Source organism: Podarcis gaigeae (assembly GCF_964106915.1).
Source record: "Podarcis gaigeae genome assembly, chromosome: 2".
NCBI classification, from domain to species: domain Eukaryota; kingdom Metazoa; phylum Chordata; class Lepidosauria; order Squamata; family Lacertidae; genus Podarcis; species Podarcis gaigeae.
Window position 1 is genome coordinate 122,452,150 of NC_139679.1, and position 25,401 is coordinate 122,477,550.

The following is a 25,401-nucleotide window of genomic DNA, read 5'->3' on the forward strand; positions in this document are numbered from 1 at the left end:
ATCATTGGTAGAAGAAGAAGAAGAGGAGTTTGGATTTGATATCCCGCCTTTCACTCCCTTTAAGGAGTCTCAAAGCGGCTAACATTCTCCTTTCCCTTCCTCCCCCACAACAAACACTCTGTGAGGTGAGTGGGGCTGAGAGACTTCAGAGAAGTGTGACTGGCCCAAGGTCACCCAGCAGTTGCATGTGGAGGAGCGGAGACTCGAACCCAGTTCCCCAGATTACGAGACTACCACTCTTAACCACTACACCACACTACACTGGCTCAGAACCTCATCTGCAATCCCAAGACTCAGGGGATATGATTCAGGAATTTAAGAGTAGGGCAAGGGTAGCTAATGTCACAGAAGACAGAATCGGGATTCAAGATGACCTTAACAAATTGGAGAACTAGGCCCAAACAAACAAAATGAATTTCAGTAGGGACAAATGTAAGGTTACAAATATAAGATGGGGGACACCTAGCTTGCCAGGTGTATGTGTAAAAAGGATCTCAGGGTCTTGGCTACTGTGGGAAGCAGAATACCAAATTAGATGGACCTCTGGTATCCTCCATCAGAATGTCCAGATTCCCATCATCAAAGTCCAGGCCAACTCCCCCAACCTTCAACTCATGTCAAATTTTGGATAAACATCTGTGCTTTCTTGCAGACATGTTTTTCAACACCTCTGCACCTGCCCCTCAAGTCACACAAGGGCTCCAGTATATTACAGAAGTGAACCTTATTCCCCTTATCATTATGAAAATCATAGTGATCTATCCTCATTCTTGCCAAAGCTCAAGAGACATTTTGGGAAACTGTCTAAACATCAGAATCAAGATTGGTGTGATGTTACTTACTGAGCCTTGGTAATGTGGTACACAGAACTGGCAGAAGGGATGTGGGAGATACTAGGTGAAGTCCAATGACTCTGAAGCCATAGCTGAACACCACCCATATTGGTGGTGCAGCTTTGGTCTTGCAAGACGTTCTGTCGTCTTCTGATTAGCTGGCTCAGGAGGCGAGAGGATCCACTCACAAGAAACGTGTAGGAAGCAGAGCCAGAATGAGATCCTTGCTGCTTCTGTTGCTACTTCTTCTGCTGATGCCCCATGGAGTCTTTGGAGACCTAAAGACAAAATGCCCCTTGAATCTGATCAGGGAAGAAAATGAAGTACACAATTATTACCGGCCAGGAGACTTCCTCATTAGTGGGATCATATCTCCAAAATATTTCTCTGAACAGCGTCCATACAACTTTTCCCAGCCTCCATTCGCCAGGTTTCATGTGTAAGTAATTATGTCCCGGTGAGTGTTATGCTTCTCTGCCTCCAATGTTTCCTGTTTACCAAGGAAATAGCCTGGAAAGGGGAACCTGTAGCAATCTAGATATTGTTGGGGGATAATATGTCATTATCCTTGAACACTGGCCATGCTGCAAAGGCAGATTTAGGGGAGCACACAACCAGTGTGGATGCCTCAACAGCCGGTCAGAATGGAGTGTGAGAGGTGGAGGGGCACCAAAATTTGGCATTGCATGGGGTGCCACTGACATTTGAGACTCCAAGGTTGTCCACTGCATGCTGACTGGGGCAGATGGGAGATGGAGTCAAAGAACAGCTGGTGTTCTAATATTCCCACCCGTTTTACTTTCTGGTTCCCTTGGTCGTCTTGAAGTGATCTACCGTGATACCTTTTGAAGGATGTAATGCTAGAATGCAATTCAACCTTATCACAGATCAAAATGACACATTGACTTATAGCCCTTGCAGGTGGGTGGTGGAGTGGCTGCTACAGGCAAGTAGCTGCCAGGATTTGAATGTGGGAGGTCTTCCTTCCTAGCCCAGAAGCTTATTTTAAAATCCTGCTTAGCTAAATGAAAGCTTTCTGCCCTGCTCCTAACCCCCTTTCCTTTTGTATCATTAGATTGTAAGTGGGTGGAGCAGGACAGGCAGAAGTATGAACGAGTCCTAAGTCCAACTGATTGAATAGAGCTTTCTGCCAAGTATATGGATTTGGGGTTGCAGTCTTATTCCCCTTCTAGAGTATGGACAAAGTTCTCTATTTTAACAAAGTGGAACTTACGAAACAGCCCTTTGAAACAACAAAGACTAAGAAATAAACTGCAGCCTTTGTGGAAATTTCACGAGTCTTCCAAAAAAAAGTTAATTATTAGTGTGGTGTAGTGGTTAAGAGCGGTGGACTCGTAATCTGGGGAACCGGGTTCAATTCCCCTCTCCTCCACATGCAGCTGCTGGGTGACCTTGGGCCAGTCACACTTCTCTGAAGTCTCTCAGCCCCACTCACCTCACGGAGTGTTTGTTGTGGGCGAGGAAGGGAAAGGAGAATGTTAGCCACTTTGAGACTCCTGAAGGGGAGTGAAAGGCGGGATATCAAATCCAAACTCTTCTTCTTCTTTCAAGACTGTGTTCTTTTCCTCTTCTGCAAGGAAGCATGAATTTCCCCATTTTTATTCTTAAGTGGTCTGTGAGTTTTCACCTTACAAAAAGGATAAGTCCCTCTCACACTCTGCCACCAACATGAAGACAATTATTTTGGGGTCAGCAATTATGAGATTCATATTGCCTAAATAGCCCCTTAGGTGTGACTTTTTTTTTTTCATTAAATGCTGATAAGCAGTTTGACGGTTTTTAATTGCTTCAATTTTTGCAGTCCATCATATAGGTTCCACTGGCACATCTTGTCGTTCTTGTTCACCATCCAAGAGATAAACCACAATCCCCATTTCTTACCCAACATCACCCTGGGCTACAACCTCTATGAGAACTATTTTGATGCCAGGATCACTTCTGATGCCATGCTAGACCTGGTTGCAGGTGGCAGGAGCAACATTCCCAACTATAAGTGCAGGAAAAGGAATAACCTTCTGGCTGTTCTGGAGGGGGCCGATTCTACACTCTCAAAAGAGATTTCTGCCATGTCGGGCGTCTACAAAATCCCACAGGTATGAAGGGAATGGTAAGAAAGAGCATCAAAATGTAAAAAAAGTATGGAAAAGCTCAGGGGTCTTCCCCCCCCCCCCAAAATCCAGCCTTCACCAACCCGGTATCATCCAGATTTTGTGGACTACAACTCCAATTTGTCACAGCCAGCACAAATGTTGTTAGATATTAATCATTTCAGGTTAATAAATATCTGGTCTTTATCCTGGAAGCAAAACGAAACACTAATCTTTTCCTTTCCTTGCAAGATCAGTTATGGGTTGGTTCCTCAAGTTCTTGATGTTCAGTTCCCTTTTCTGTACCGAATGGTCCCCAAAGAAGAAAGTCAATACTTGGGTATTATCAAGTTGCTCCTGCATTTCAGATGGACATGGATTGGCCTCTTAGCTCCAGAGAACGATGATGCAGAAAGATTTTTCAGTGGCTTGACACCTCTGATGATCAGTAATGGGATTTGCGTTGCTCTATCAAAAAGAATTCCAGAAAAGAATCCACATCAAATGTTCAGTTTGAACGGATCCTTTGTCCTATGGAGACAACTGGGTGTATTTGTTTACTATGAAAATACTCGCATGGGGTGGCTCCCAATCATGACACTACAAGCAGCACTTGGGGAACAAATTGGGCCAAAAGTCTGGATCACAATAGGTTTAAAGGACATCAATGTGTTTTTATCTTATCCTCCTGATTTATTCCAGTACATCCATGGGTCTTTGTCCTTCATAATGAAGTTGGGGGAAAGGACTAAGCGTGACTACTATAACCCATCTTCCTATATTCTTCATCACTTCTGGCAGAAAGTGTTTCATTGTTCATATTCAAAACATGTGCTGGCTGTGAAAGGTTGGAGAAGATGCACAGAGAACAAGAAACTGGAGATGGTGCCTGAAGAGGAGCTGCAGAGAGCCCTGTCTCAAAACAGCTACATCAATTACTTCAATGTCCAAGCTGTGGCACATGCCTTACATGCTGCATATTCATCCAGATCAAAGTGGATGTTGGTGGCTGGTGGAGGAGACAGGTTGGAACATCAAAGGCTACAGCCGTGGCAGGTATTTTCTCCCCCTTTCTGCAAACTGCAGTACATTGCCCCAAAATGTGACATCAAATTTACAAGTGAGACCCATTTCTGAGGCAAATCCAATTTGTGAGGCTCCTGGTAGAGGTAAAAAAATAATAATTGCTCATTATGCTTATATGGGAACTCTCTTCCCAGTGCAATGCTTCCTCCACCGTGCCCAAGTAAATTTATAATAATAATAATAGTAGTAGTAGTAGTAGTAGTAGTAGTAGTAATAATAATAATAATAATAATAATAATAATAATAATAATAATTTATTATTTATACCCCACCCATCTGGCTGGGCTTCTGCAGCCACACTGGGTGGCTTCCAACAAAATATTAAAATACAGTAATGCATCAAACACTAAAAGCTTCCCTAAACAGGGCTGCCTTCAGATGTCTTCTAAAAGTTTGGTAGTTGTCGTTCTCTTTGACATCTGGTGGGAGGGCGTTCCACAGGGCGTGTGCCACTACTGAGGTCCTCTGCCTGGTTCCCTGTAATTTGGCTTCTCGCAGTGAGGGAACCGCCAGAAGGCCCTTGGTGCTGGACCTCAAACATTTATATACAGACCTTAAACATTTATATACAGCTATTTATCAAAAGAGCACAGGACATTTCTCGATACAGTAAAACAAGATAATAAAACACAGCTCAAATCAGTTTTTGGAACAAAACAACTACAGATAATATAATACAAAAATACAAAAAGATCTAAATGCTAAATGTGTTATATCAAGATCTAACCTTTTGTGTAATGAACTTATTGTGTAAAAAGATTTGTGATTTTATATAAAATGTGGTCTAAAAATGTTTAAATAAATAGAATGCCTGAAAAAGGTGTATAGTTTAGTTGAGCTATCAGAGGCAGATTTGGGGCAATGTAACTGGTTCCCCTGTGCTGGGCACACGCAGAATGGAAGGTGAGAAGTGAGGGGCACCAAATTTTGGGCTTCCACAGGGTGCTACTGAAATTGGCAAGACCAAACCCCTGGCCCCAGTTCATAACAGCTCAAAGTGAGCAATGCTGAGATAGTCAGTATAGTTTTATATTTCCTTTCAAGAAGATCGGCAGACGGGACATGAAGAAGAGTTAAGAGCCTCGGATTTAAGATCTCCAGGTTGGTGGACTGTTGGAGGTTGATGGAACTGTTGGTAGGAGCCGAGACCGGGGAGGGGAGACGGTGGAAGAAAATTGGGAATTTAAAATGTATATGTTGTGTATTGAGTCAAAGGATTTTATATCTGTATTTGCATTAGGGTAAAGTAACTGCCTTTTGGTTCCAGAGGGTACAGCTACTATTGGTTCATTTAAGCTGCTGTATTTGGATCCTCTGTCTTATTGGTTGCCTCCAAAAGGCAGGACTGTGATTGCCTGATATTGTTCCCTCCAAAATGTATCCTTTCTAGTTTGTTCCCTGCCCCTATAAATGTAGCTCTCCCCTCCTCAGTCTTCAGTCTTGTGGCTTTAATGAAGAAGTGTTACTAGAGAACTGTCTCCAGCATATTATGTCAAGAGAGCTGAAATCACAAACCCCACGTCACAACAGTATATATTGAGATTTTAAAAAAAAAAAAATTAATGGAAAATGGAAAAATCGTGGAATGAAATTTTTATAACCCTAGGGGAAACGTCTTAAGAGAATAAGTTCAAATATATCAGTTTTAATGAGAAATAAGATTAAATAAAGTAAAAATGGATGGATAATTGGTGAAAGAGAGAATGAAAATTACAGGATATCAAGATAAATTATTAGGATAAAAACAAGATGAAGGATTTGCTGAAATACCTATCTGAACTAGAATATAAAGAGGGGAGGTGTGAGGAAGTCAAGGAAATAAGTTAAAGAAAGGAAAATATGTAAAGGTTTGACTTGTTCTTTTTTCTTTTTGACTTTTTGACAGTATGTATTTTTAACTTTTTTTTCTGTTTTCGCTCTTTTACTTTTTCCTGGATGTGATTTGCTTTTATGTACTGTTTTGTTTTCTTTTTTGATTCTTTTTGTAACCTTTAAAATTTGAAGAAATATTACCGGGGGGGGGTTATATTTCCTTAATGCTGCTGTATCCTTTCCATTTCAGCTCCACCTTTTTTTAAGAGAAATTCAATTTCTGAATACTTCAATGGGCAGGCTATATTTGGATGAGAATGGAGAGCTGCCAGGCAACTACAATATTGAGAACTGGATTATGTTTCCCAATAAGTCTCGTGTTAGAGGGAAAATTGGGAGCATAGAGAGGGGCGCCTCCCCTGACATAAAATTTACCATTAACGCAAAAGCCATTGTCTGGCCCCAACAGTTTAACAAGGTATGAGACTCCTTATGTCACATGACAAATATTAAACTCCAATTAGTACTTATTACTTTATATGGATGTCGATGTTGGGAAAGATGGAGGGCACAAGGAGAAGGGGAAAACAGAGGACGAGATGGTTGGACAGTGTTCTCAAAGCTACTAGCATGAGTTTGACCAATATGTGGGAGGCAGTGGAAGACAGGAGTGCCTGGCGAGCTCTGGTCCATGGGGTCACGAAGAGTTGGACACAACTAAGCGACTAAACAACAACAACTTTATATGGAAGAAGGAGGGGACACGAGTGGCACTGTGGTCTAAACAACTGAGCCTAGGGCTTGCCGATCGGAAGGTCAGCAGTTCAAATCCCACCGATGGGGTGAGCTCCCATTGCTCGGTCCCAGCTCCTGCCCACCTAGCAGTTCGAAAGCACGTCAAAGTGCAATTAGATAAATAGGTACCACTCCGGTGGGAAGGTAAACGGCGTTTCCGTGTGCTGCTCTGGTTTCATCAGAAACGGCTTAGTCATGCTGGCCACCTGACCCAGAAAAACTGTCTGCGGACAGACGTCGGCTCCCTTGGCCAGTAAAGCAAGATGAGCGCCACAACCCCAGAGTCGTTCGCGCCTGGACTTAACTGTCAGGGTCTTTTTCCTTTACCTTTTACTTTATATGGAACTTCAACTAAAATCTTTTCCACAAATATTCCATTGAATATTGTGCTGTGCTGGGAACTGCACTTAATAATTTGTGATGCACCAGCATCTCTTAGGTTTATGTAGATAGCGTGTTTATACTTGTCTTTAAATACTTTATACTTTGAACTGAACTGTGTGGGCAAGGAATTTTCTTAACCGTGCACTCTGAAAAAGGCTGACAACTGGAGAGCAAGCATACTCTGATGTTCTGCTGGAATGTGCTGCTGGAGGTGCAGGTAATTTGCTGATCACACTAGTTAAGGTGTGACATGCTATCAGGAACAGGTTGTGGGCCCAGTATAACAGGTTATGGGCCCAGTGGCTCACAAGTCTAATGTAGACTTTACTTGGGTTCTGACCTCTGATGCCAAAAATGGTGTAGGGGATAGGACTTGGGAAATCATAGTTCAAATCCCCGCTCAGCCAAAATGAACCTCACTTGGGCTAGTTATAGTATCTCCGCCTAGCATAGCACACAAGGTTGTTTTTAGGGGTGGATATAATAGTTTTCTTTTTTAGTTAATTGGGAGAAAGGTGGTGTTTATATTGTTGTTGTTGTTTAGTCGTTTAGTCGTGTCCGACTCTTCGAGACCCCATGGAACAGAGCACGCCAGGCACTCCTGTCTTCCACTGCCTCCTGCAGTTTGGTCAGGCTCATGTTTGTAGCTTCGAGAACACTGTCCAAGCATCTCGTCCTCTGTCGTCCCCTTCTCCTTGTAACCTCCATCTTTCCCAACATCAGGGTCTTTTCCAAGGAGTCTTCTCTTCTCATGAGGTGGCCAAAGTATTGGCACCTCAACTTCACGATCTGTCCTTCAAGGGAGCACTCAGGGCTGATTTCCTTAAGAATGGATACGTTTGAACTTCTTGCAGTCCATGGGACTCTCAAGAGTCTCCTCCAGCACCATAATTCAAAAGCATCAATTCTTCTGCGATCAGCCTTCTTTATGGTCCAGCTCTCACTTCCATACATCACTACTGGGAAAACCATGGCTTTAACTATACGGACCTTTGTTGGCAAGGTGATGTCTCTGCTTTTTAAGATGCTGTCTAGTTTTGCCATCGCTTTTCTCCCAAGAAGCAGGCGTCTTTTAATTTCGTGACTGCTGTCACCATCTGCAGTGATCATGGAGCCCAAAAAAGTAAAATCTCTCGCTGCCTCCATTTCTTCCCCTTCTATTTGCCAGGAGGTGATGGGACCAGTGGCCATGATCTTCGTTTTTTTGAAGTTGAGCTTCAGGCCATATTTTGCGCTCTCTTCTTTCACCCTCATTAAAAGGTTCTTTAATTCCTCCTCACTTTCGGCCATCAAGGTTGTGTCATCTGCATATCTGAGGTTGTTGATATTTCTTCCGGCGATCTTAATTCCGACTTGGGATTCATCCAGCCAAGCCTTTCGCATGATGAATTCTGCATATAAGTTAAATAAGCAGGGAGACAATATACAGCCTTGCCGTACTCCTTTCCCAATTTTGAACCAATCAGTTGTTCCATATCCAGTTCTAACTGGTGTTTATATTACTAGTAACAAAAGTCACAGTATTAATACAGTGGTAGAAGAGAAACGCCCTTTACCACAATGTAGTGACATCCCATGATAGTTTCACCTTCCCCTTCTAGCCCAGGACCCAGAAAAATTAAATAATAATAATTCAGGAGACATTTTTTTAGTTAGCATCATCAGGTGATGGTATATTTAATTTCTGCTCTTTATCAGTATGTTACATTGCAGCATTTTGTTTGGTGCTATTATTCTGCTATTATCATATTGTTTTTGTCTATTCTGTCCATTGCCTTGAGCATAAGTTTCTTTAGAAATGATAGGTATAAATGCTGAAACAAGCAAGCAGACACACTAAAGTGTTAGAATTCCTGCTCTATGATTGCAGTCATGGGATTGTTGTCTTTCACATGACATGGTATGTTTTGACTCCACAGAGTGGGAAATGACGGAGACAGGATGTTTGTGTTACTGTATTCCGTGAAGTTTGCCCTTTCTTCTTTTTCTCTTTGCTGTCTGATGCTAGAGAGAGAGGGAGCCATGTTGCCATTCTCCATGTGTGTTTATATGTAAATAAAGTAGATTAGCCAAAATGCTGAGTTGCTGAGGTCTGTTACGCAACTGCGCAAACTCTGCGGATGCCTAAGTGTGCCAGTGTCAGTTGGCATCGGTCGCTGTGATGTTCAGGCTGAAGACAGCTTTTGAAGCTCCCGGACAATCGACCAGGAGGGAGAGAACATGCCAGTCGGGCATGTGTCTCTACCAGGGTCCTACTAGAGTGTAGGCCGAACTCCTGACACAAAGATGTTTCCCTTCCATGCTGTTTTGCATCAAAAGTACTTCCCTGAAAAAAAGCACATGGGCTCCGTGAGATCCCCTTCAGTACTCCATAGGCACAGATGCTGCTAACACTTCACCCTTGATGAACATTCTTTTCTGCATGGCTAGGCTGTGCCTCTCTCCAGGTGTACCAAAAGCTGTCTGCCGGGCTATACCAAGGTGGTTCAAGAAGGAAAGCCCATTTGCTGCTATGCTTGTGCTCCATGTGCGCAAGGGATGATCTCCACTGAGGAAGGTGAGTGAATCGAAGGTTAGGAAATTCCTTAGGAGAATATAAATAGGGTGAAGAATCACTCAGAGAGACTTTCAGTGAAGATTCTAAAAACGTTTCTGAGCATTTATAAAGATTTTTGCCTCCCCTTCCCTAATAAACAGGTGTCATCTCCCCCATAAGAATCTTTCCCCCCAAAAAAGTAATAGAATAGATTGTTTGGTTGTATATGATGCTGAAGCCATTCTTTCCCCCCCTTCAGATGCAGACCATTGCATCAAATGCCCAGAAGATCAGCATCCAAACAAGGACCAAGATCAATGTGTCCCCAAGATTATCACCTTCCTGGCTTATAAAGAACAATTGGGGATCATCTTAACTTCTGTTACCGTATTCTTGTCTTTAACAACAGGCATTGTGTTAGGAATCCTCGTTAAATACAGGGAGACTCCCATAGTGAAAGCTAACAACAGAGACCTCTCCTATATCCTTCTCTTCTCCCTTCTACTTTCCTTTTTCTCCCCCTTCCTCTTTATTGGGAGGCCAAGAAAAGTGACCTGCCTTCTCCGACAAACAGCCTTCAGCATCATCTTCTCGGTTGCCGTCTCTTCTGTTTTGGCAAAAACCATCACTGTGGTTCTGGCCTTCCTGGCCACAAAGCCAGGGAACAGAGCGAGGAGATGGCTGGGGAAAAGTCTCGCCAACTCCATTGTCATTTGCTGTTCCAGTGTCCAAGTTGTTATCTGCATCATCTGGCTAGGAATCTCTCCCTCATTCCCAGATTCTGACATGCACTCCCAAGCTGGAAAGATCATCCTTCTATGCAATGAAGGATCTGTTGCCATGTTTTATGGTGCCCTTGGCTACATGGGCTTCCTGGCTGCCATCTGCTTCACAGTGGCTTTCCTAGCCAGGAAGTTGCCTGGGGCCTTCAATGAAGCCAAGCTGATCACCTTCAGCATGCTGGTCTTCTGCAGTGTTTGGGTGTCCTTTGTGCCCACCTACCTGAGCACCAAGGGGAAGTACATGGTAGCCGTGCAGGTCTTCTCTATGTTGGCCTCCAGTGCTGGACTCCTGGGCTGCATCTTCCTTCCCAAATGCTACATTATCATACTCAGGCCTGACCTGAATACAAAGGAGCACCTGACGACAAAAAGTAAAGATAGCATCTAATTCTTAAAGTATAGTAGTACCTTGGTAGTCAAACTTAATCTGTTCCGGGAGTCCGTTCAAATCCCGGAACCATTCGAAAATGAAGGTGCAGCTTCCGATTGGCTGCAGGAGCTTCCTGCACTCAATCAGAAACCATGGAAGCCATGTCGGACATCTGGCTTCCAAAAAATGTTCACAAACCGGAACACTTACTTCCGGGTTTGTGGCGTTCGGGAACCGATTTGTCCGGGAGCCAAGCCATTTGAGAACCAAGGTACCACTGTATTCTGTTTTGACAGTTGATGATGAGCACAACACTAATGCTAGCTATGTAGTTGTCTGTAGAATATAGCTCCTTGAAGTTCAATCTCTCTTTATTTTGCATAAATCATAAAATGATGAAAATGAATACAGAATGACTCCAGCAGCCACACACCCTTTAAGCTTAATTTTCAACGTGCATGGTTTTCATCATTGCCTGATTCCCACTTGATTCCACTGGTGGAATGCTCTCCCCAATGTGACTTGCCTGGCTCCTTCGTTGCATATTGCATCTGGCAATAGTAGAGGAGTTCAGGACCATGCAGAACTTGTCTGAGGCTCAGGGTGGCAGTCTTGTTAGAATAAGGGATGCGGGTGGCATTGTGGTCTTAACCACTGAGCCTCTTGGGCTTGCTGATTCTAAGGTCGGCGGTTCGAATCCGCTTGATGGTGGTGTCCCAGCTTCTGCCAACCTAGCAGTTTGAAAGCACACCAGTGCAAGTAGATAAGCGGGAAGGTAAGCAGCATTTCCGTGCGCTCTGGCTTCCGTCACAGTGTTCCGCTGCACCAGAAGCAGTCTAGTCATGCTGGCAACGTGACCCAGAAAGCTGCCTGTGGACAAACACCGGCTCCCTCACCCTCAAAGCGAGATGAGCGCCACACGCCATAGTTGCCTTTGACTGGGCTTAACTGTCCAGGGGTTCTTTACCTTTTGAGTTATAAACTCAAACACAAGGTCTCCTCTGGCCAGCTTAACTCCAAGGCAAGTATATTTGGCTGTCCACCCTGCCTCTGCATGAGCCTGGAGGGTATCACAATCCACTCAGAAAACAACATTTAGGTTTATTGGGGGTTTATTTAGACAACAGTGTTTGAGTTTATAACTTTATTTTAACAATGGGGGGGGGGGAGGTAAAGAACCCCTGGACAGTTAAGCCCAGTCAAAGGCAGCTATGGCGTGTGGCGCTCATCTCGCTTTGAGGGTGCGGGAGCCGGTGTTTGTCCACAGACAGCTTTCTGGGTCACATTGCCAGCATGACTAGACTGCTTCTGGTGCAACGGAACACTGTGACAGAAACCAGTGTGACAGAAACCAGAGCGCACGGAAATGCCATTTACCTTCCCGCTGCAGCGGTACCCACTTATCTACTTGCACTGGTGTGCTTTCAAACTGCTAGGTTGGCAGAAGCTGGGACACCACATAGAGAGGTCGCACTGTGGGAGTGGCCCAAATGGCTACAAGAAATGTGATAATGTGTACCTTGAGTGTGCTTCTAATAGAAAAGTTATGGTAGCCTGTCACTTTAAGAAACTGCTGATTTTGCAAGTTATCGCTCCCCACCCCCCCATTGGAGTAGAAATACAGCTAATATGTAAATCACAAAGATACAGCACAAAGCTAGAACATAAGTTGCAGGGTATAAATAAAAATTTATGATTATTATTATTACATGATTCAAATGGCTACACGTAACACAGGTTCCCAACACGCACACTAAACAAAATGTATTCATGCAAGATCATAGCAGAACACGGTGGGAATCAGAGCTTAGTCGGCAGAAACAGCCAATGCTTATGCATATGATTGGGCTGACAATTTAAATGAGGTAACAGTGTATATGATTGGTGGAAATTGAAATGCTTTGTTTGAAACTTTATAAATACCACTGGGCCCGGTTGCAACTTTTGCAGAGCCATCCTATTGTAACCTATTGCTTTGCAATAAACAATGTTGGAATGCATCTTCTTCAATGTCTTGTGTCTTTTTGGCTCGATACAAGAATTAAGGCATTTTTGCTTGCAACAACACAACCCGCCCAAAAGACAATTTATACATTCCTCAGCCTCTTTAAAAGGTGTATCAGATACCAAACAGACCTTCCAAGTGTCCCTATTTCCCAGTGACAGTCCCAGATTTACAGAAGCCGTCGCGGTTTCTGATTTCATCCAGGAATGTCCCACTTTTCCTTAGGACATTCCTATGTTGGAGGATCTGGAGTTATGCGACCCCTAAGTCAAGGAGATAAGAAACTATACAACCTTTAGAAAACATCTGTATAGAGAAGAGTTTTTTATGTTTAATGCTTAATTGTGTTTTTATATGTGTTGGAAGCTGCACATAGGAGCCAGGGAAATCCAGTCTGATGGGTGGTTGGGGTATGTATGTATGTATGTATGTATGTATGTATGTATGTATGTAAAGGTAAAGGGACCCCTGACCATTAGGTCCAGTCGCGGACGACTCTGGGGTTGCGGCGCTCATCTCGCTTTATTGGCCGAGGGAGCCGGCGTACAGCTTCCAGGTCATGTGGCCAGCATAGAGCAGCACACGGTAACGCCGTTTACCTTCCCACCGGAGTGGTACCTATTTATCTACTTGCACTTTGATGTGCTTTCGACCTGCTAGGTTGGCAGGAGCAGGGACCGAGCAACGGAAGCTCACCCCGTCGCGGGGATTCGAACCGCCGACCTTCTGATCGGCAAGTCCTAGGCTCTGTGGTTTAACCCACAGCGCCACCCGCGTCCCTATGTATGTATGTATGTATAAATATCATCATTGTTGTTATGATTTAATAGGGCATCTCTATTTACATCAGAGAAATGTTGGAGGGTTTATGTGTGGGGGTTGCATGTATTCTGTAGCAATCAGGTTCTCAAACAATATCATTATCAGTCAGGGCAAAAGGATGTGCAGAAGACAGTCTCTCTTTAGCACAGGGGATATTTTATGCATCAAACTTTACAGGCAAGAAATTGTCTCCCCTTCCTGTTGATTCTCATGTTTAGCTGGTTGGTCTCACAGGCAACACTTGTGCAATTCCCTGAAGCTATTCCAAGAACAAGAATGACATGGAGGAGAACGATTGCATTACAGTCCCTGTAGGACTTGAGACGCAGGTGCAGAAGTAGAAGAAACCTTGTTTACAGGACTTCACAGAAGTGGCTGTCTGGCCTTGATGCGGGTCACTGTGAGGGTGAAAGGTGAGCTTGGCCTTTAGCCGATGAAGCATCTTTATAAGGGTCATGACCAAGATATTCACTTAGGATTTATTCAAATATAACCCCCTGACATGGAGTAGCTGCTTCTAAACATTATTAAATTATGAAACTTTGTTTTGTTTTGTTTTTTGACAGCAGGGGTTGGTAATCTTTTTCAGACTGTGGGCTGCATTCCCTTCTGGGCAAACTTCGGGGGCCCACATGCCAGTGGCGGGCAGTTCCAGAGGTAAAATCTGACAGAATAATGGGAATGCAGCCTAGTTTCTATGCACACTCCTTCATCCTCCACTTAGGCTAGGACGGCCATACGTCCATGGCCAAAAAAAGCTCTGGATTTTGAAATATGGCAACCCTAACTCTTAGGCAAGTATGTGGCCATGTTAGAGTTCCAGAACACATTTCAGCCGGGCAAAAGCACACAAGTAGGATACAAAGCAGGGTAAGTAAGTGGTATGGGAAGTACCATGCCCTTCTAGCAGAGACACCATCTTGCGCTCAATATCGAGGGTGCCCATCACACGTGTGATGGCCTGCACCTGGTGCGCATCGCATGTGTCTGATGTCGTGCATCGCATTGTCAGGAGGAGACCATGCACGGTTTCAATGACCTGCAGCTCCTCCTCTCTCATGCTCAGGAGGCCCCATGTAACCTCCCAACTGGTTGTGGCAATAAACTATTATATGAGGTGTACAGTCAACACACAACTTTTGCAAGGGTTGCATTTGGGTGATAGTGTGTGAAGTTTAAATCACATATACTCCGGACAGCCTCTTGGGATGCCCCCACCTGGCCATCCTTACCTTCTGGAACCAGCACACCAAACATGTCTTAACCCCCCCAGCCTCCCCCCCCCCAAGCTTTTAAAGCTCTCTGCCTAAAAAGTAAAAGGTAAAGGTACCCCTGCCCGTACGGGCCAGTCTTGCCAGACTCTGGGGTTGTGCGCCCATCTCACTTAAGAGGCCAGGGGCCAGCGCTGTCCGGAGACACTTCCGGGTCACGTGGCCAGCGTGACAAAGCTGCATCTGGCGAGCCAGAGCTGCACACGGAAACGCCGTTTACCTTCCCGCTGGTAAGCGGTCCCTATTTATCTACTTGCACCCGGAGGTGCTTTCGAACTGCTAGGTGGGCAGGCGCTGGGACCGAGCAGCGGGAGCGCACCCCGCCGCAGGGATTCGAACCGCCGACCTTTCAATCGGCAAGTCCTAGGCGCTGAGGCTTTAACCCACACGTCGTGGGAAATGGGGTGGGAAGTTGTTGATAATATAAAAGAAAAACTTATTACGTATTGGAACACGATTTTGAATTTCGGGGGGGGGGGTTAAAAAGGTGAAAGTGTGAGTGAACTAAAGACTTAATTTAATCTAAGTTTGTTACTGGTATGAGCTTTCCTGGTCTGGTAAGGTGCTACTGGAAGGAATTTTTTATTTTATTTTATCAAAGTAATTGTTGAACTGCAATACAATTAAGAAGAATTAAATTAATAAAGGTAAAGGTACCCCTGCCCGTACGGGCCAGTCTTGACAGACTCTGGGGTTGTGCGCCCATCTCACTTAAGAGACCAGGGGCCAGCGCTGTCCGGAGACACTTCCGGGTCACGTGGCCAGCGTGACATCGCTGCTCTGGCGAGCCAGAGCTGCACACGGAAACGCCGTTTACCTTCCCGCTATTAGGCGGTCCCTATTTATCTACTTGCACTTTGACATGCTTTCGAACTGCTAGGTTGGCAGGCGCTGGGACCGAGCAACGGGAGCTCACCCCATCACGGGGATTCGAACCGCTGACCTTTCAATCGGCAAGTCCTAGGCGCTGAGGCTTTAACCCACAGCGCCACCTGCGTCCCATTAAATTAATAGTGAAATACAATTAAGAAGAAGTATATTGGGGGAGTGGGGTCCTAAGCTATAGCTTGTTTAGCTTATATGTAAATCTGGCACTGCGTGGAGGGAAGGAGACGAAGGGTTCAAAAGAACCTTGTACAGTATTTTAATGTTTGAAACGGTTTGGGGGTTTTTTAAGGAAAATAAAGCATTCTCCATGACAGGGGTTGTGTGTGCCTGGCCCCCTTTTTTTATCTTCACAGCAACCCTGTGGGGTGGGCGAGGCTGTGAGATGGTTGTCCCGACACCAAAGTTTTGAAACTACAGAAAACAGCCTTAGAACGTCTGGAGGAGGTGTGTTTATCTTTCCTAATCAGGGCTGAGGGGGAAATAGATGAATTTTAACAGGGAGAAGTGTAAAGTATTGCACTTGGGCAAAAAAAAAATGAGAGGCACAAATACAAGATGGGTGACACCTGGCTTGAGAGCAGTACATGTGAAAAGGATCTAGGAGTCTTGGTTGACCACAAACTTGACATGAGCCAACAGTGTGACGCGGCAGCTAAAAAAGCCAATGCAATTCTGGGCTGCATCCATAGGAGTATAGCATCTAGATCAAGGGAAGTAATAGTGCCACTGTATTCTGCCCTGGTCAGACCTCACCTGGAGTACTGTGTCCAGTTCTGGGCACCACAGTTCAAGGAGGACACTGACAAACTGGAACGTGTCCAGAGGAGGGCAACCAAAATGGTCAAAGGCCTGGAAACGATGCCTTATGAGGAACGGCTAAGGGAGCTGGGCATGTTTAGCCTGGAGAAGAGGAGGTTAAGGGGTGATATGATAGCCATGTTCAAATATATAAAAGGATGTCACATAGAGGAGGGAGAAAGGTTGTTTTCTGCTGCTCCAGAGAAGCGGACACGGAGCAATGGTTCCAAACTACAAGAAAGAAGATTCCACCTAAACATTAGGAAGAACTTCCTGACAGTAAGAGCTGTTTGACAGTGGAATTTGCTGCCAAGGAGTGTGGTGGAGTCTCCTTCTTTGGAGGTCTTTAAGCAGAGGCTTGACAACCATATGTCAGGAGTGCTCTGATGGTGTTTCCTGCTTGGCAGGGGGTTGGACTCGATGGCCCTTGTGGTCTCTTCCAACTCTACGATTCTATGAAACCATAGTAAAAAGTTCATCTCTCTCCCATCCTGAAGCAAAACTCAGGCTGCTGTTTGAATTGCCTCTAGGCTCATTCAAAAAACTTATTTTAGCCCTCCAAGGCCATTGCGGAAACATCTTCAGCCAGCTCTTGCTACAGCAAGCAAATGACAACCAGAAGGAGCCAGGAGAAGTCAGGTGTTGAGTTGGTTATGCATGGCAACCATGCGGCGATCTCAGTACATCACGGGCTCAGCCTGGTTTTCGACACAAAGCAGATTGGTAATATTGTGCTGCTTGGGACCGGGGGTCCATTGTTCGTCTTTCCTCGTAGACAGACCATTTCCTGGTGACCTTTGAACTGAATGTGGCTACTCCACTCTTCAAGGGCTTGTTTTTCCCCTCCCCCCCACCACCACTTCATATAGAAACTCTTTAGAATAGGGTTGTGAATATACTAGGATAGAAAGCTGACTGCACCTGTGATTTTATGCTGCCCCATTGTAATCAATGTGTGCCTCTTTCCAACGTGTGTTTGGAGGCTGCGTGATGGTAGACACACACACACACACAAAAAGCACAAATCTACTTGCACCCGGAGGTACTTTCGTCACTCCACATATCCAAAGCACCATGAAACCACCTAAGATTTCTGGGAGCTTGTTTTGCTGGTTAAGAGTGCTGAGAATTGTGACAATAAACTATTGTATGGGGTGCAGAGTTTGACACACAACGTTTGCAGGGGTTACATTTCGGTGATAGTGTGTAAAGTCGAAATCACATATGGTCGGGACAAACCCCTGGGAAAGCACTCTGCCCTGTGAAAAATAGCTTTAAAACTCTCTGCCTTCAAGTCAATTGTATATATTTTTACTTTTTCGGTGTTTTCTTCCCCCTGTAAAAAATCAGGACTGTGCAGTTTTGCAGTTAAGCGATTGTGATGGAGCAGGGTGAGCTTGGCACCGGTTTTGTGTCTCTGCAGGGTCTGTGAAGCTGAAATGAAACATTTGCACCAGCCGCTTCTTGCTGGCTTCTCTTCTCACCTGTTACCTTTGCAACAACAACAACCCTGTGAGGTGGGCTAAGCTGTGACCAAAATCTGTGAAACTGCACATCCTTGTAGGTAGGGCTTGTCTGTGTCCTGCCTGCCCCCCCCCCCATCTTCTCAGTAACCTTGTGAGGTGGGCATGGTTTCGAGATGGCTGTTCTGGCACTATGGTTCTGATATTGCAGAAAACAGCCTTAGAAGTTCTGGGGTGGGGTGCTTATTTCTCTTTACCAGCGATGAGAAAGAATTCTTTTGTGTTCTACTGTAACATAACAGGGCTGTGAAATGTCCCACCTTAATGCGGCCCACCTTAAGGAGCGTCTCCTCCCCCATCGTTCTGCCCGGACACTGAGGTCCAGCTCCGAGGGCCTTCTGGCGGTTCCCTCCCTGCGAGAGGCCAAGTTGCAGGGAACCAGGCAGAGGGCCTTCTCGGTGGTGGCGCCCGCCCTGTGGAATGCCCTCCCATCGGATGTCAAGGCGATGGACAACTACCTGACATTCAGAAGACATCTGAAGGCAGCCCTGTTCAGGGAAGTTTTTAATATGTGACATTTTAGTGTATTTTTCATTTCTGTTGGAAGCCGCCCAGAGTGGCTGGGGAAACCCAGCCAGATGGGCGGGGTACAAATAATAAATTATTAAATTATTATTAATTATTATTATTATTATTATTATTATTATTATTATTATATCAAGAGAGGCACTCTAACCACTATGCCACAACTGCCTCTTGTGAACCTTGGAGCAGACCCTCAGCAGAATGCAAATCCCACCGCCCTGAAAATGCAGGAAGAAAAAGGGAGCGTGCCCCCCTCCAAGGGACTCTGGCAAGGAGGGGGCGCTTTGTGGATTCCCATAGGCAGAACATCTCATCATAATGCAGCAGACAGAAATGAGGATACTTGTCTGTTTGAATCAGACTGTGATCCAGTTCATTGCTGATGGGCAACTTCAAAGCCCAGCAGACACAGAAGATTAGGAGCTAAGGAAGCTGTATCTCTCTCTAAGGGTCGCAGTTGATCTCTACCAGGAACCTCACAAACTAGATTTCTCTCAGAAATGAGCAATTTCTGCTCCCCCTCGCCTTCTTCAGCAACTGACATTCGGAGACATCGTGTCAGTCCTATTATCCATCACATCTGTGCTTGGATTTGAAGAAACATTTCCATTTCATATACTTATTTCCTTCCAATCCAGTTCAGCCCCCTCCCTCCCAAGGTCTTCCTTTCAAAACCTCGCCTTCTCTCAGCCACCCTTTCACTGGTTGTCCCATTTACTCTTTCCACCTCCTGCTGGCTCCACAAATGAACCCTATTTTGGACAAAGGTGACTTGGCAACTGCACTCCAGGTTCTGGTAACTTCCAGGCTGGGTTACTGCAATGTCTTCTGTTTGGGGCTTCCCTTAAAGATGACTCAGAAACTTGCATGGGTCCAGATTACGGGCTGGGGTTCCATCCACCTCTGATAAAAATCCTAAACCCTTGTTAAACCACTAGGACCACAGAACAGCTTCTGACTAAATGGTGAATGTCATATCCTTGAGACCACAAGCCCCTCCTTCAGATACACTTTCCTCCCCTCCTTCCTCTCTCCCCATATACACACAAAGGTACACAGGGATTGTTTATTGTGAATTTACTCCTTTAACCATTAACATCTATATTATCTGCATTTTTGTACTTTTTATTTTTCTGCACCCTCGTGATTTCTCCCATGTGAAATCTTGTATGAATTCCATGAAGTTTAGCAACAGCAGTCTCATGAGAGTGCTTTCCTCATTACGAGCATCTAAATATTTTTCTCCTGATTCACTTCTGCAAAATGAGTCGTTATAGCTGACCAAGTCTTTTCCCACACTCCAAGCATATATATGGTTTAGCCCATGTGAGTTCTTTTATGATAAGTAAAGCTATATCCATGTGCAAATCTCTTTCCACACTCAAAACATCTATATGGTTTCTCCCCAGTGTGAATTCTTTGATGTGATTGTAAGGCTTGTGCTGTGACTGAAGTTCTTTCCACACTCAAAACAGGTATATGGTTTCTCCCCTGTGTGAATTCTTTGATGAGATTTAAGGCTTGAGCTTTGAGTGAAGCTCTTTCCACACTCAAAGCACTTATATGGCTTCTCTTTTGTATGGATTCTGTGGTGGCTAACAAGGTGTGTGCAGTTACTAAAGCTCTTTCCACATGTCTCACATTTATATGGTTTTTCCCCTGTATGGATTCGCTCATGCACAGTAAGGTGTGAACTCTGACTGAAGCTCTTCCCACACTCAAAGCATTTATACGGCTTCTCACCAGTGTGAGTTCTCTTATGTGAACTAAGGTGTGAACTCTGGCTGAAGCTCTTTCCACATTCCAAGCATTTATATGGTTTCTCCCCTGTGTGGGTTCTCTTATGTGAAGTAAGGGTAGCACTCTGAGCAAAGCTCCTTCCGCACTCCGTACATTTATAAGATTTCTCCCCAGTGTGAATTCTGTGGTGCAATATAAGACTTGAGCTGTGAGCGAAGCTCATTCCGCACTCCAAACATTTATATGGCTTCTCCCCTGTGTGGATTTTTTGATGCATTGCAAGGCTTGAGCTTCGACAGAAGGTCTTTCCACAGTCCAAACAGGTATACGGTTTCTCCCCTGTGTGAATTTTTTTATGAACTACAAGTCCTGAGCTGTAAGTGAAGGCCTTTCCACACTCTAGACAGGCATATGGTTTCTCCTCAGCGTGGACCTTGTGATGTCTTTTAAGGTTTGAGTGGCGATTGAAACTCTTTCCACATTCTAGACATTTGTAGGATTCTTGTCCTGCGTGAATTCTTTCATGTGATTTTAGGCCTGAGCTGTCACTGAAATTATTTCCACACACCAAGCATTTACACGGTTTCTCCTCTGTGTGTGAATTGAATCTAGATTTACTTTTGAATGTTTTGCCACATAAAGGTCTCTCATTTGTTCTCTCCCCCTTCTGATGTTTTTTCTGGACTGGGATTTGATGGTCGTTATCAGTCTGCATTAGAAGGCCTTCATACCTCCTATTTTCTTCTTGGTTTTTCTCTTGTGGTCTTGTTTCCTCTTGATCTTGAAAGGTCTTTCCTTTGACTTCATGCTTATTTCTTTCTGATGAGACCCGAGAACAACGACTGTCGTGTTCATCACCTGCTAAAGTTAAGGGAAGATGACAATTAAAAATGTAATCCAAATCACCATCCTAGTGAGACTTTCTGTAACATCTGATGATGATGATGGTGATTTTATTATTCATACCCTGCCCATCTGGCTGGGTTTCCTCAGCCACGCTGGGCCGCTTACAGCATATATAAAACATCAAACTGCCCAATACAGGGCTGCCTTCAGATGTCTTCTAAAAGTAGCATAGTTCTTTATCTCCTTGACATCTGAAGGGTGCCACCACTGAGCAGGCCCACTGCCTAGTTCCCTGTAACTTCACTTCTGGCAATGAGGGAACCAGAGTTGGACCTCAGTGTCTGGGGTTAGAGATGCTCCTTCAGGTCTACAGGGTCAAGACTGTTTAGAGCTTTAAAGATCAGCACCAACACTTTGAATAATGCTCAGAAACAAACTCTGAGCCAATGTAGATCCTTTAAGACCAGTGTTATATGCTCCTGGCAACTGCTTCCAGTCACCAGTTGAGCTGCCACTTTCTGGATTAACTGTAGATTCCGAGTCACCTTCAAAGGCAGCCCCACATACAGTGCATTGTAGCAATCCAAGCGGGAAATAACCAAAGCATGTACCACAGCCTGTGTGCAGGTAGGGTCTCAGCCTGTGTACCAGATGGAGCTGGTAAACAGCAGCCCCCAAATCCTGGCTATGCCCAAGTCACCATGAGAAAACATTCATTTCCTGCCTATCTTTAATCTCTGCCAGTCCAGAGCTCTGGCCCTGCAGCCTTCCTTGTTTTCTTTCCAGGGGAGCTTCCTCACCCCCTAACATCTCCCCAGGTCCCCCTCTCCATTCCCTGCAACTCACCAGATCTCTCTAAAGGTACTGGGAGGGAACATTCAAAGGTGGTGGGAGACAGCCTGACCAGGTGAACCGTCCATCTTCCTCCTTCCATCCTCGCTTGGACTGAAGAGCTCAGAAGCTGCAGGTTCCTGGGAGGGAGGAAGAAGCAAAGGGAGCCTCAGAGGCCCTGCATGCATGTTCCTGCCCAAGACAATCTGCTGCATGAATGATAACCCAGCCTAGGTGTGGTGTTCCCACTTGCAGTTTCCTGAACCCCACCATGCAAGGAAAGTGGAGTCATGCCTGGAACACGCCCCCCCCCCCCGACAGGGCCGCATCTAAGATAAAAGAGCCCGTGCCATTCTGGAGCCTCCCCCCCCCCCAAAAAAAATCTCCAGTATCTCTCCCACCCCCACCCAAACTGTATGGTGCTAAGGATGTCGCGGATTCTGGCTATGGGGACCCCACAAAGCACCTCCCTCTTTGCCAGAGTCCCTTGGAGTAATCTGAACAGACCTAAAAGCAACAAACGGCTAATAATGTATTACCAACGATTTGATCAAGCTGTCATATTTACAAATTATAAACATCAACCTATGATACATGCATAGTTATGCAAAAGTTGATAGGAAAGAAATAGTAATCAATGGCTATCAGGGAACACCACAATGGAGGCAAGATGACTTTCAGTAGTCAAAATCCAGCCAGTGGCGTAGCGTGGGGGGGGCAGGGGGGGCCGGCCGCACCGGGCGCAACATCTGGGGGTTAGGGGGCGCAAATCCAGGGGTTAGGGGCGCAAATTCATGGGTTAGGGGGCTCAAATTACTTGCCTAGCCCCGGGTGCTGACAACCCACGCTACGCCACTGAATCCAGCAATACTGCAGTGATAGGTGCTCCAAACAGTGGTACCTCGGGTTAAGTACTTAATTCATTCCGGAGGTCCGTTCTTAACCTGAAGCACCACTTTAGCTAAAGGGACCTCCTGCTGCCGCTGCGCCGCTGGAGCATGATTTCTGTTCTCATCCTGAAGCAAAGTTCTTAACCTTAAGCACTATTTCTGGGTTTTGCAGAATCTGTAACCTGAAGCGTATGTTACCCAAGGTACCACTGTAATTTATTCGAAGCACTGTAGAATGCAGCAGCAAGCAGAACAAAGCAGTTTTTCTAGGATAGATGAACTGCTTCAAGGATAATTAGAATCATAGAATCATAGAATTCTTCATCAGCTGACAATGAAATTGAATACATAACATGAAATTGTAAAACAGAAATTGAAATGACCAACCTGCATATCAATAAACACAAATACATGAATGACAAATACATACCCAATAAATTGTCCTCTCGGGTAAAAATAATGACTATGGATCAGTTCTCACTAGCAAGTGTAGTAGACTGATACCGATAGCAGAACTCTATTGGAATTTAAAAGGCTATCCACAGGTGTATCAGATCACAGGCAATTTCAGGAAATTTAAAGATACAGTATATAAAATCTAACATAGCAAACACAAATAGAAGCCACGTGTAAAAATCCTTAAATAAAGCAGTTGAAATCTGATTCCGTATTCAAACCTCCTGGGTGGAGGCACTCAGAACAGGAGTGGGACACTCAAATCAGAAGCGTAACAGTCAAAATGGAGCATTTTTGGCTTCCAAAAAAAGTTCACAAATCAGAACACTTACTTCTGGGTTTGGAGTTTGAATTCCAAGTTGTTTGAGTACTAAGGCGTTTGAGAACCAAGGTACCACTGTACCTTTACTCCTCTATTACATTGTTTGTTTTCTGTGAGTGTCTTCTGTTTCCCATTTTTGTTTACCTTTAGTTAACAAGTTGGTAGTTGAAAGGGTGTAACCCTAGTAAAAAATTGTTATCCTACTTGTTTCCTGAGTGTATATTTGGTAGCTTCTATTGTCTATGCAATAAAATTTGCTTGAAACACAAGATTGCTGTGCTGATCTTTACATTAAGCATGAGGATGTGAGAATATTTACTCGTAACTTCCTTTTTTTAAAAAAGTCCATTATTATAAAGAAACCTTGAAATGCATACAATACAAACATTATATTTTGCAAATAATCATACAAATCACAAATATACAAAAGAGAAAGAAAACAGAAAAAAATAGAAAAAGTAGAAATTAATTTCATTTAAAATAAGGAATAACAAAAATGAAAAACCTTCCAACTATACCCATTATACTATTTTACAATTAAACTTTTTTAAAAACAGTTTCCTAAAATTATTTACTCATAACTTCCAGGACACGTTTAAACCCCCGTCCTGCCCCCACCCCACACACTAGTTTTTAAAGCTCTCTGCCCTGTGCGAAAAGAGCTTTAAAACTCTCTGCCTTCTGTGCCTGCAAGTCAATTGTATATATTTATACTTTTTCGGTGTTTTCTTCCCCCTGTAAAAGATCAGGGCTGTGCAAAGCGATTGTGATGTGAGCTTGGCACCAGTTTTGTGTCTCTGCAGGGTCTGTGAAGCTGAAATGAAACATTTGCACCAGCCGCTTCTTGCTGGCTTCTCTTCTCGCCTGTTACCTTTGCAACAACAACCACCCTGTGAGCTGGGTTAAGCTGTGACCAAAACTGCACATCCTTATAGTGTTTTTCTGTGCCCTTTCCGCCCTTTATATCTTCTCAGTAACCTTGTGAGCTGAGCATGGCTTCAATATGGTTTTTTTTCCAGCACCGTGGTTCTGATATTGCAAAAAGCAGCCTTAGAAGGTCTGGGGTGGGGTGCTTATTTTTCCTTACCAGGGATGAGAAGGAATTCTTTTGCATTCTGCTGTAACATATCGGGGCTATAAAATGTCCCACCTTCATATCAAGAGGGGCACTCTAACCACTATGCCACAACTGCCCCACATTTGAACCTTGGAGCGGACCCTCTGCAGAATGCAAATCCCACCGCCCTGGAAATGCAGGAAGAAAAGGAGAGCGTGCCCCCCTCCAAGGGACTCTGGCAAGGAGGGGGCGCATTGTGGGTTCCCATTGGCCGAAGGCGCAGTATCCCCAGCACTATACAGTTTGGGTGGTGGCGGGGGGGGGGGAGAGAGACACTGGCTCTTCAAGGGTTAAAAGCAGCCTTCCTGGGGGAGAGGAAAAGCGTCACTTCCTCCTCCGTTTGTCACATTTGAGCAGCTGCGAGGGAGGAGAGTCTGCAGCGCGGAAGACTGTGCCTTTTGCAAGGTAGGAAAAGAGGGATATCTATTTTTGGGGGGGAGAGGGGGCTCCTGTGCCAGAGCAGCTCCTTTGCAGGAGAGAAGCCCTCCAGGAGAGGAGCATGCATGGGGTTGCACCCCACAATTGAGCCCCGAAAGAGCAAAGGACCTCGAGGGCTGCAGGGGCGCCCCAGGAGGAGAGCAAGGCAAGAAGGCGCGGCGGGGGGGCAGGGAGTTGTAGGGTGGAGTAGGAACCCCCCCCCCCAAAAGGAAAGGGGCGGGAT

General features: G+C 44.9%; 3 protein-coding genes across 3 annotated transcripts in view; 2 read left to right on the plus strand and 1 right to left on the minus strand.

The window, feature by feature from the left end:
- Nucleotides 1-1,389: 1,389 nt before the first annotated feature.
- On the plus strand, nt 1,390-10,724 carry LOC310835957 (vomeronasal type-2 receptor 26-like; the record flags this gene model as incomplete). Its single annotated transcript, XM_083720925.1, has 6 exons — nt 1,390-1,484; nt 2,656-2,947; nt 3,194-3,997; nt 6,090-6,317; nt 9,449-9,575; nt 9,814-10,724. 6 exons carry the CDS (start codon nt 1,390-1,392, stop codon nt 10,722-10,724), a joined length of 2,457 nt encoding a protein of 818 aa, XP_083577051.1.
- Nucleotides 10,725-19,590: 8,866 nt separating this feature from the next.
- LOC310837761 (uncharacterized protein) overlaps nt 19,591-25,401 on the minus strand; it is a 166,720-nt gene continuing 160,909 nt past the window's right edge. Inside the window, exons 2-3 of the mRNA XM_083724837.1 lie at nt 21,971-22,095; nt 19,591-21,139 (exon numbers count right to left, since the gene is read on the minus strand). Coding sequence (XP_083580963.1) covers nt 19,929-21,139; nt 21,971-22,058 — 1,299 coding nt within the window. The 5' untranslated portion in view covers nt 22,059-22,095 and the 3' untranslated portion in view covers nt 19,591-19,928. The remainder of the gene's footprint in view (nt 21,140-21,970; nt 22,096-25,401) is intronic.
- Nucleotides 25,048-25,401, plus strand: part of LOC310839540 (uncharacterized protein) — a gene marked incomplete at its 3' end in the record, with an annotated part of 28,630 nt that continues 28,276 nt past the window's right edge. The window contains exon 1 of the mRNA XM_083728177.1: nt 25,048-25,145. The remainder of the gene's footprint in view (nt 25,146-25,401) is intronic.